This window comes from Delphinus delphis, chromosome 2 (assembly GCF_949987515.2).
Source record: "Delphinus delphis chromosome 2, mDelDel1.2, whole genome shotgun sequence".
Lineage (NCBI taxonomy): Eukaryota > Metazoa > Chordata > Mammalia > Artiodactyla > Delphinidae > Delphinus > Delphinus delphis.
In genome coordinates, this window is record NC_082684.1 from 35741740 (window position 1) to 35754232 (window position 12493).

The window sequence follows — 12493 nt, forward strand, 5'->3', positions numbered from 1 at the left end:
GTCCCCTGCATCGGCAGGCGGACTCTCAACCACTGCGCCACCAAAGAAGCCCTCCTCTTGCATTTTTAATGTATAATCTACCCCTCCCCATAATCATTCCCATTATAAAGCCAAAAAAAAAAAAAAACACCTAAGCCTGATATCCTATATTTCTCTTTCTGGCTGGTCAAGATACTAAAGCATAGAAACCTATATTGCCATATGAGCCTCCTTCATGCTAGTGGTGAGAAAAGCTGAGAGAAAGAGTTAAATAATACTGCTCAAAGTTACAGGACGTTACTGGCCAAACTAGCATTAGATAGAGTCTTCTAGAGTTCTTTCTGTGGCCCTGTGCTCCTTAATTTTTTCTCACCAAAGTACCAATAACAGAAGAACAATGAGGTCTGTAGTTATACAATGGGTTCACTTGAAATTTCTTTGAAGTTTGATTTTGTCTAAAAGCTCCTTTACAATTCTATATTCATGCCTAATTTACTCATGCTTACTGTAATATTAAAGTGGTTTAAATTATATACTCTAAGTAAAATTGATACTTCAAGAATTATTATGTTTGTTCCCATAGCTTAGATTCTAAGGCTTAGAATCCTTAGAGTATCCCTTAAACACAATGTCATGTAACCCAACTTGAGAAGCAGGGCACAAATTGCGTAAAGTTCCTTCCACCTGCTCCTTTATTTGTCAAATCAGGACATTTTTGAAAGCATAGTAAATTTAATTCCATTCTTTCAAAATGTATACGTACTGGCAAAACTATTGTAAAAGTTGTTGGAGTTGTTTATTTTAATTACAATACATTCAAGAAGTTCTACTTACTTAGTTTAAATCAATTAAGTACAAACTCACTTATGAACTCACTAAACAACCTGGATGGAATTTCTACATCACAATACCTCATTAGACATCTGCTTTTCGGGGAGGTCACTCAAAAATTAAGTAAGGTTTCATGCTATTCATATTAAATACAGATCCAATTACTTTTTATTTTTAACATCTTTATTAGAGTATAATTGCTTTACAATCATTTGTTACGTTTCTGCTTTATAACAAAGTGAATCAGCTATACATATCCATATATCCCCATATCTCCTCCCTCTTGCATCTCCCTCCCACCCTCCCTATCCCACCCCTCCAGGTGGTCACAAAGCACTGAGAGATCCAACTACTTTTAAACAGGTTAAATAATCTTTTCTTCTTCCTTGGTATTCATCTTCTCTGCCCAGAGGTGAAGGAAGAAACCCCTTGTGGTTTAATTTTTTTTTTAGGATTTTTTTTTAACATCTCACATTCCAAATATGCTTAGTTCTTCAATCCTATTTACAGGTGCAAAGTATAGACTTTATCTATTTTACTCACTGTATCAAAAAAGCACCCTATTCATCTTAACCAGGAATCTCTCACCAGTAAGAGAAAAACAGATTCATTCATCATTTCCTCCCCAATAACATACTGCTGATTCTCCACGACATACCTTAAAGTCAAACAGTCATATGTACCTTGAATATAGTTAAAACTCTTAACTATGTTTACATACTACTAGTTTATAAAGTCTTTGGTCAGTGGTGATAGTATTAAATGTATTCAATAGAAGTTAATGTAATGATTTCTTACTTTAATCACTAATACACTGCTTCCAACCAAAAATTCATGAAAGAACGACCTAGTTTGAGAAATAGGCTTCTTTTTAATAACAGTCATATAGATCAATATTGGTATGTTTGCCAGTACACACAATTCCATTTCACAGGATATAGGTTTTGTTTGCAATAGTGATTTGCCTTACTTAATGACAACATCTATTCTCAAAAGATATATCTATATATCTTTATCAATAAATGGGCTTTTCAGAAAATAATATTGACACACATAATGCACAAGGATAAGCATGAGGAATGAAATAAACAACTGAACAATTCCAGAGTCAAATGATTATTACCTCCTTAGCTTAGAACTTGTTTTTTTAATATTTTGAATGGCTTTATTTATAAATGACTGAAATACTCCCTACATGTAACTAATATTTTTGCTTTCTAGTTTACAATTAGTCTTTTATCCAATCTTTATTACCTAGTTTTATATATGTCTAATAACTCTTCCTGATTACAAATCTACAATTTAGTGCAATAAAATGTAAATTACTAGAGCAAAAACATGATTTTAAAATGCCCTTTCCTAAAAATTTGTATCTTTTTCTCATCCATGCCACTGTTAGTGAATATTTAGGTAATGGATTATCATCTTTAGCTAAGCGCTTTGGTATACCAAACATTAGCAGTGGTTAGCTAATATGATATTTAATAACCAACGAAACATAATCTATCCCACTCTGTATCACAAACATATATGTATTGATTATTTTCCTGATGTTTCCATGGAACTTATAGTGGTAAAAGTAGTGTGCTCCCTTGATAAACAGCTTCTTTAGAAATAGACAAAAACAGGTGAAAAATGACACATTTGATACAGTGAGCCTGCTGTGTACTTGTTAAGACTTTAAGTATAATTACTACTGAAGTTGTAAAAAAATAATAAAAATTCCTACATCTGCCCCACATCTTCTTTCTAGTTTCAAAGCAACAGATATTTGTTTATTTGCCTCATGTTATTCATCACATTCTCTTTAGTCTGTTGAAAATAGTAATAGGGCTTCCCTGGTGGCGCAGTGGTTGAGAGTCCGCCTGCCGATGCAGGGGACACGGGTTCGTGCTCCAGTCCGGGAAGATCCCACATGCCGCAGAGCGGCTGGGCCCATAAGCCATGGCCGCTGAGCCTGCGCGTCCGGAGCCTGTGCCCCGCAACGGGAGAGGCCACAACAGTGAGAAGCCCGCGTACCACAAAAAAAAAAAAAAAAAATAGTAATAGAAGTAAAGAACATTAGATACAGATGCATTAAAAACTAGAGCTTAAGGCTTTCCCTGGTGGCGCAGTGGTTGAGAATCTGCCTGCTAATGCAGGGAACACGGGTTCGAGCCCTGGTATGGGAGGATCCCACATGCCGCGGAGCAACTAGGCCCGTGAGCCACAACTACTGAGCCTGCTCGTCTGGAGCCTGTGCTGCGCAACAAGAGAGGCCGCGATAGTGAGAGGCCCGCGCACCGCGATGAAGAGTGGCCCCCACTTGCCACAACTAGAGAAAGCCCTCGCACAGAAACGAAGACGCAACACAGCAAAAGTAAATAAATTAATTAATAAACTCCTACCCCTCAACATCTTCTTAAAAAAAAAAAAACCTAGAGCTTAGATCACTAAAGACCATATAGCTTTCATTTCTAACAAATCAACATAAAACAGTTACTAACAAAGGTATTGTTTTTAGAGATGGACGATAATCTTCAACATAAAATGTTTCCATGAAAATCTATGTAAATGTTTCCATTTTCCTGAACAAAACGATAATATAACTAAAATATCCATATTACATTAAGTATCATACTCTGATTTCCAAGTTCTGAATGATTCAAGATAGTAATACAAAAAAGAAATGCCTTTGCTAAATATTTTCCTACCATATTCTTTCAAAATTCTAACAGTTAATTCATTTTTTACGGTTTCAATAGACTGCGTACCACATTTGCCAAATTCATAGCTGAGATAAAGATTACAAAAACACCTAGAAGATGAAAAGTTTCAAAGTGGTATAAAATCTATCTTTCAAGACATAATCAAAGATGTCACAAAGAAATCAAAGATTTTAGAAATGACAACACAATTTACCAAAATACTAACATATTGTAAAATGTGTGCATTTCCTCTAAAATATGTAAAACCTCTAAAACCTCTAAGTTTTCCTCTAAAACCTCTGTAAAACAGACTTAGGTAAAATACTTAAAATCACTATTATGAAACATGGAGAGGATATTTTATAAAACAAGCCTTCCACTTTTAAGAAAGCCACAAATTATAACTCACAAAATCAAGGTTTTAGGTGTGGCCTCAAATTCAATTTTCTTAAGTATGAAATCATAGTACTTAAGTTCAGTGAAGAATAATTTTACATAGTACAACTGCAGTACTTGAAAGTTCTACAAGACAAAATTGTGCAACATGGCTTTATTTCTGTAGGTCTTCTTTGTGTGTACAAAATCACATGGAATGTTAAGACCATAAATATTAAGTTGTTTGTAGTAAAATCCACTATTCAGACTGGGGACTGGTGCTCTTTCCTATGATTCTTCTCCACATTTCCAGGCTCTATCATAGCAGACAATACTTATATCACTAACTTTAAGTAGAAACCTCTCAGTTATTTCTGACTTCAAATATCCATTTTATCACCAAATTCTATTGTCCTCTGTTACCACTTCTCTGTTGCAACTTCCTTTTCATTCCTTCACCTATATCCTTATTCCTGACCCTAGACTTCTCCCCCTAAACTACTGTACCTCATTCTCATGAGATAGTTTCCCTAGATTGTCTTTAATTCCACTGCCAAAGTTATCTTCTCTCATTGACATTCTGCTCGTGCCACCTACCTATCCTATCTGGGCATTCCAGGGCCTTTGCATTACATTTTTTTTTTCTGCAAGAGCCTCACTCTCAGCAACATATTCATTTATAAGGTTGCCACTGACTTTCAACTCCCCTTTAAAATGTCAGTTTCTTCTTAGCCCTGTTAAATGTACCAAATTATCCCTTCAGGTAATCACATTTGCTCCTAATCCGAGTATGGAATACCTTTTATATTTAGCTCTCAATCACACAAGTAATTTATTTAGACAATTTTAGCACAGTGATGACATACACTGTTTCTTTAGTTGTTTGCATACCAATGTCATCCCTATTGGACTGCAGAGACACAGATAAGGGCTGCATCTTTCAAAGCATTCTGTACAACAGCTATCTACAATGTCACTTAACCCAGGTGGGATGATTCACTAAATAAAACTATTATAGAAAGCTTAAGTAAAAAAATTTTTTTAATCTCTATGGTTTAACTTTAAAACATCTATGACCTTTCATTTCCATGGACAGTTGACATACTTTGGTTTCTATTAAGCTTCATTCTCACTACTCTAATAATTTTCAAAGCACAGCTAGAATTTAAAGTGCAAGTTGAGGGTTGATATAGGGCATATACTTTTACACCCCGCAATTAGATTCTTTGAAAATCAGCAATGTCAACTCCAAGATTTCTGAGTTACAACTGAATCTTCACACAAGGCAAGAACTTCAGCACCAAAAGAAAAGAACAGCGCATCTTGTAATGGGGGGGCGGGGGAGGGTCCCTTCCCTGCAACTGGTTTAGACTAGTTTCTCTATCGCAGGGGCTTTCAATTAGGAAAATTCAATAAATCACCATTAACATCTGGAAACAATATCAGAGAAAGGCGACCCAGCTACTTAAAAGACAGGAAGGGGTACCATGGAAATCTTTTTCATAAAACTCAGCAGCCAAATTAAGCTTTGCATTTTTTATCTTACCAAGAGAGATTTTTTTTCTACCTAATAATAAAAGCAAGTCTCATTCAATTCAGTTCCTTCTGGAGCACCGTCTCAACCTGTCAGAATTTGACAAGGGAAAAAAATTTAAAAGTGTGTGTGTGTGTGTGTGTGTGTGTGTGTGTGTGTGTGTGTGTTGTGGGGGCGGGAGGTGGGAGGAGAACACCAGGATTCCCGTCTACCTCGCTTCTTTTTCCGAAATCAGCAAGTCCTGGATTTCCTTCACTCCGAACTAAGCCCTAAGGTTCCAAATATAGTTCTTTAACCCCCACCTCGCCACTCAATTACACAGAAACCTTACCAACTACAGAACCACAGCAGAAACCCCTACAAATCGGCTTGCTATTCATCTCGGAAGTCATGCCCTGCAGCAACTGCCTGTCGCCGAACTGAGGGATGTTACCCAAATACAGCGCAACGGAATCAGACATGCAGAGCACACACGGCTTCCGCGAGGGAGGGAAACGCGACCCGGGAAAAGTGCGCTCCTCAGAAGCCTCGGGACCATCCGGGCGGGGGGCGGGTGGTGGTCCCCGAAGGGAGGGGAACAGAGGAGCCCGAGTGGGGGACTCCTTCCCTCTCAAGTAAAAAGGGCTGGATCCCTGGCCGCAGATAACAGTCTGTCCCTCTAAGAAAACGAAGAGGCGGGCAGAGGGCCCTTTGCTTGGGAAGGAGGAATGCAAACACTTTCCGAGGTCCGGGTGCAAGCCGATCCCCCACCTCCCGGGGGAGACGAGGGGTGTCCCGTGAGTGGCTGAGGGGATTCCCGGCTCGCGAGGGGCAGCTGGAAGCGGAGCAGAGTTTCGCCTAACGAACATCCGTGTCGGCTCCGGCCGGTGCCCCGCGAAAGCACGCCTAGAGCAGAGCGGGGCCGCCCGGGTGGGGGGAAGGGAGAGGAGGAAGGGGGTGGAAATGGGATTCCCCCCTCTCTGGGACCAGCAGTAGCGGAGGAAGCGCGCGGGCCAGCCGAGAGCGGCGTGCTCCAGCCTGCGGAGCCGGGATCCCGCCGCCTGCGCTGGCAGCAAGGAGCCCCGCAGCGGCCGCCGCACCGGCCCCTCTGTCCCCAGGGGCCCAGGACTTCGGCTGCAAAGGCAGTGGGACCCGACATCCCACGGGGTCGGCCCCAGCTCCCGGGGGACCCCGCGAGAACACCCCAACCTCCAGCAGTTCTCAACGGTTGTAAAACGTCCGCCCCCCCCCCAGTCCCCTTCCTCAGCCTTCCCTCCTCCCGAGGCCACAGAGAAGGGTCACCACAGGCGAGAAGCCTGAGGCAAGCCGGGGACAGCAGCCGCGGCGGTCCTGGACCTCCTCCCCCGGTTACCTGTGAGGACTCCGACTCGGATTTGATGGTCGTGGTTAGTTAGGATCATTCCCTCGGTCGCCATGTTTCCCAGCGCAGTCACCGCACTGACGGGAGCCGGGAAAAGCCAGAGCCCGGAGCGCGCGGGCCGGGAGCGCGCTCGCCTCGGAAAGCGCGAGAGCGCCTGGGAAGCGCGAGGCAAGCGCGAGGCGAGCGCTCGGCGGCCTGTGCGAGTGAGAGGCCGGGCCCCGAGAGCGCGAGTCCGAGGGGGGAAGTAGGCGGAGTCAGGGCGCGCGACCCCGAGTCCGGGTCCGAGACAGCGAGCTGCGGGTGGGTTAAGCGGTGGCTGCTGAGGGAGAGCGCGCGGAGGCGTAGGAACGAGGCGAGAGAGACTCCTGTCGCTTTGCGGAGCGCGAGACCCAGGGCCGCTGGACGGCAGGAGACTGAGGGGAAAGGAGAGCACAAGCTCGGGAGGTCGCGGGGGCGGACTCGGGGACAGGGGCGGAGCTACACCGCGAATCGTGGAACTCGTGGCGAGTGAGGGGAGGAGTAAGAGCTCGGTTCCGAGTGCTGGGAGCGGGAAGGAGCCGGCGCAGCCCGAGCAGAACCGGCGAACGCTCCTGGGCGCGCGAGTAGCGCGGGATTGGTTGGGAGAACGCGGGTGCGCGCGAGACGTGAACGCTGCCTCAGCCGAGCTCCAGACAGAAGCAATCTCCTGCCGAGCCCGGCGTTTGTCAGCTACTCCGGGCGGCTGTTGGGGCGGCAAAGCAGCTCTCCCGAGGGGAAGAGGAAAGGCTCCAGGGACCCTGGAGGTGCCTTAGAAAGCTGCGTGGGTGGCAGAACCGCAGCTGCTGTGACAGCCCGCGGTTGGCAGGAAGGAGGTATCCTATCCTGCCTTATCTTCCCGCTTGCCGCCCTACCGTAGGATTTCCCAAGTCCAAGGTCCAAGTCTGTACCTTCAGGAGGATCCTCACTAGCGAAGCTTAGGAGCCTGCGGCAGAGCATCTTGAGGAGAGATAGCTGGCTTCTCTTTCTCCCGCTGTCGCATGGTTTTGTGGCATCAGGCTTCTTCGCTAAAGGCTCTGCTTTTAGGTGAAAAGCACCAATCTTAGAGAATGAGATTAGAGAATGTACCTCCCCCCGGAGCCACAATCACAAACCTGGTAATAGAACCCCGGTGGTGGCAATTTTCATTTCAGTATTTGTGGGATATGAGGTTACCATGAAAATAGCTTTTGTTGCCACTTACCTTCATGTGTCTTTCATAAAGTGTGATATGAATCACCTGTGGCTATTTCACATGGGTTTCTTAGTTCCTTTCTTTCTAGTCCTTTCAACTAATGAATAAAAAACATTATATACACACACATGTATATGTATTTTTTTTCTCAGCTTTGGTAAAACCGGGAAGCATAAAAATGAAAAGCAAAATGTCAAAAAATGTATAATCATTTGTATACAATTAAAATCTCAGTTTGATATTTATGTTTTATTGTGCCAACTAGAACGTGGACTTACTCTCTAACTGAAGATTCACATTGTTATGTATTTCATTTTAAATAATGGGAGTACAAAGGAGATGATGGGTGGAATTGAGGTGGGAGAAAGTTAATTAGTAAAATTTCTTTTGAGTATGTGTATTGCTAGTATTTTTGACAGTGGATTTAAAATTGAAGCCAGATCATGAACCCACCTCCTATAATAATCTATCACCGTAGAGCCTGGGAGCCAATGGATTCTTAACTAGTTTCAAATGAGAGATATATATGTAAAAGTATGTTTTCTTTATTTCAAACTAAAGATGAGAAAATGGTTGGTTACATTGCCTTTCTATCTTTATTCCCTCTAGCGCCCCCAAATTTGAAATGATTTTTAAATGTCTTGAATTTTCAGAGAGAGAAATTCTAATTCTGCCCACTATAGGTTCTGTAAACGTAAATGAATTGGGGTCTTTTTCTTTATCGTTTATATAAGCTGGTAGATAAGCACCCTTTCAATTTAGAATATTCCGTTATTATTCATGGAAAGAAACTGGCACTTTTGTTTCACAAATAACAGAAAACAAAGGACTTTCTGTATCTATAAAATCAGCAATGGTGAAATTCATTAAAATTTTCATTCGGGACTTCCCTGATGGCGCAGTGGTTAAGAATCTGCCTGCCAATTCAGGGAACACGGTTTCGGGCCCAGGTCCGGTAAGGTCCCACATGCCGCAGAGCAACTAAGGCCGTGCGCCACAACTACTGAGCCTGTGCTCTAGAGCCCGCGAGCCACAGCTATTGAAGCCCGCATGCTGCAACTACTAAAGCCTGTGCTCCGCAACGAGAAGTCACCGCAGTGAGAAGCCCACGCACCGCAACGAAGAGTAGCCCCCACTCACCGCAACTAGAGAAAGCCCGCGCGCAGCAACGAAGACCCAATGCAGCCAAAAATAAATAAATTTATAAAAAAATTTTTAATTGGGAAGGGTGAAGATGAATTAAGACTTTTAAAGTATATGGAGGTTAGTTTGTTAAACCTGCTAAAATTGCTGAAAAGAAGTAATGTTAATAGAATTAAACTGGACAATTATAATAGATGCTTGTCTTTCAACAATTTTCCTCAAGTATATTCATCTTAGCTGAATTTAGGAAGCTCTAAGAAAATTTACACAGGAAAAGCCTAGTGACCTTGCTGTCTAGTGGGACTTTTTGTTTTACTGCTGGTTATTGAATGAATATTGCAGTATCCACATGCTTTTTAACTCCTGTTACCATGTGACATTTCTTCAGAATTCATCTGGGAATCAAGTGTTACAACAAAGAAAACTTTCTGGAAAGTAGGAAGAGAGTAGCATTTCCAAAGATTGATAAATGTCTCAGGAACATATATGGGGGGGGGAGTGGAAAAGTTCAGAGTTTGTATATAAAGCATTAGAAGTGCCCAGGGATTTATTCTCTCCATTCCTGAGATATTAATAATGAAAATTGAGTTTACACTGAGAACACAAAAGATGGGTAAACACTTGGCTGTCATAATGACTTTCATTATAAAGATGAAAGTTTATCAGTAGGAGTGAATTACTGAATGAAGGACAGTTGAGTTTTTCTGGTACTGGTATATTTACATTTAGTCCTCCCAGTACTTTAGTTTTCCTGTGGTTAATCACACTTTCAATATAAATAAGGCAAAAGTTTACTGGCTTTTCTGGGGTTAGACGCTCCTCATTAGCACTAGATGTAAGCAAGAACAAATTTGGTAATGCATTATTCTTCCACTAAGGCTTATTCTACTCTTGCCTCTTTCCCGATTTGCTAATAGCCACAACTGAGTGGATTACAAATGGGTGCAAGCAACATTTTGAATATACTTAATGCCACTGAATTGTACACTTTAAAATGATTAAAATGGTAAATTTTGTTTGGTGTAGTTAGCACAATTTTTTAAAAACTGGATGTAAAGTGAAGCTCTGGTTGGTTTTAACATAGTATTTTCCCCAAAGGAAGGGTGATAGAGTTAAGATGAACTTTTGACTGACTGAATCAGGCAAGGTATTAGTTCCTAGGGCTGCCATAACTAAGTACAACAAACTCAGTGACTTAAAACAACAGAAATTTATTCTCTCATGGTTCTGGAGGCCAGAAATCTAAAATCAATGTGTCAGCAAAGCCATGCTCACTCTAAAGTCTCTTGAGAAGAATTCTTCCCTTGCCTCTTTCTAGCTTCCAGTGGTTGCCTGCCATCCTTGGTGTTCCTTGACTTACAGTTGCATCACTCAGTCTTTGCCTTTGTCTTCACATGGCCTTCTTCCCTGTGTGTATTTTTACTTGCCCTTCTTATAATGATACCAGTCATTGGATTTAGGGCCCATATTAATCCACTATGACCTCATCTTAACTAATCACATCTCCAAAGACCCTATTTCCAAATTCCAAGGTTCTATGTGGATGTGAAATTTGAGGGGACACTATTCAACCCAGTACAGGTGGTAATAGATTACATTACTGTGTAAACATATAAATTACAAACTCAGCCTATTAGAAAAGAATGTTCAGAAGTTTCTCTAAAAGCTAGATTTAGGGACTTCCCTGGTGGCGCAGTGGTTAAGAATCTACCTGCCAATGCTGGGGACACTGGTTCGATTCCTGGTCTGGGAAGATCCCACGTGCCGCGGAGCAACTAAGCCCCTGCGCCATGACTACTAAGCCTGCGCTCTAGAGCCTGCGAGCCATAACTACTGAAGCCCACAGGCCTAGAGCCCATGCTCCACAACAAGAGAAGCCACCGCAACGAGAAGCCTGCACACCACAACAAAGAGCAGCCCCCGCTCAATGTAACTAGAGAAAGCCAGTGCGCAGCAACGAAGACCCAATGCAGCCAAAAATAAATAAATAATTTTTCAAAAGAAATAAAAAGCTGAGATTTAGAAATTAGACACATTTTTAGAGAAAATACAGCTCTATAGAATAGAGAATACTGGGGAAATTTAAAATTTTTGACCTAAATAGCCTAATGCTTTCCCCCCAGAAGTAGTTTTCAAAATTAGAAATTTCCAAAGTCTAATAAGATAAATTTAGTCAGTCCTACTAATGAAATTGACATTTTGGTTTTAGTTCTAATGCCCTTGTTATCTTTTAGTAAAGTGGAGCTGAGCCACATCAATTTCTCATGGAGTTTGATGACACTTATTTGGGAACAACTAGGACAATGTTTTCCGATGTCTGCCATGTTTATTAAAATTAATTGAACTTTTCCTTCCTTGGGCTTTTGATATTATATTCTGCTGCCCAGATTGCTGCTTGAATAATTTTATGCCACAGTCCTTTGTATTTTTCCTCACACTTACTCTCTTCCTCTGAGGTCCCCAACTGGAAATCCAGATGAATGAGGCTGTTTTTGGTTGCAAGTGACTGACGCTAGTTTAAGCCTAAAGGAATTCATTGGCTCACGCAGCTAGGAAGTTCACACATGTATTGGCTTCTGTAAGCTATAATTTAGATGAGTAGTTTTCGAGTCCATCTAGGGATACTGGGAGACTCCAAGATCTTTTCAGAGGGTCTACAAAGTCAAAAGTATTTTCATAGTAATACTAAGCCATTATGTGCCTTTTTCCTCTCATTTTCTCATTAGATACAGTAGAATTGTCCAGAGGCTACGTGATGTGTAGTGATGTCATCACTCTGATAGCTAATGGAATGTGTGTTTGTATATTCTCATATTTTAAAAATTTTAATATAGTAAATACCAACAGGTATAACCTACTTAAACAAAAGCTCTTTGGAGTCCTCAATAATTTTTAAGAGTGTAAAGGTGTCCTGAGACCAAAATCTTGAAAACCACAAATTTAGGTCATGTCTCCATCCCAAAGCACTAAGGCAAAGGCAATAGCATTTTCTAATTGGTTGGCCTCAGTCATGTGTTCACCCAGAGGATCAGGATCAGATGAACCCCTACCAAGTAGACAAAGATCAAGGGAGGATGCATCTGGGTACCATATGTAAGGCTAGTGCCTTGATAGATTAGTAGTTAGTCAGAAAGGGTTTAAACTGAAATGTCAACTGAGACTTAAAATTGTTTCTGGTGATAAAAAGTTGAAAAGCTGGATACTTCCATTAAGGCATCTGAAGTAGCATAACAGTTGGGAAAATAAATGCATAACACCCCCCACACACACACACACAAAATCTCCTATCTCTCTCTACCATTACTATAGATTTTAATCTTTTCTGAGGGCTTTAATTTATACATTTGATACGACCCACATTGTTTCATGTTAAT

At 41.6% G+C, this 12493-nt stretch overlaps 1 protein-coding gene across 9 annotated transcripts in view; it reads right to left on the reverse strand.

Annotated features, from left to right (window-relative positions):
- The window catches only part of GPHN (gephyrin), a 626216-nt gene extending 618836 nt beyond the window's left edge, over nt 1-7380 (reverse strand). The window contains exon 1 of one of the 9 annotated variants that reach the window (XM_060004380.1): nt 6758-7380. In XM_060004380.1, coding sequence (XP_059860363.1) covers nt 6758-6821 — 64 coding nt within the window. In that variant the 5' untranslated portion in view covers nt 6822-7380. The remainder of the gene's footprint in view (nt 1-6757) is intronic. The other 8 variants (XM_060004374.1, XM_060004382.1, XM_060004375.1 and 5 more) reach the window with 8 other exon arrangements.
- Nucleotides 7381-12493: the final 5113 nt, after the last annotated feature.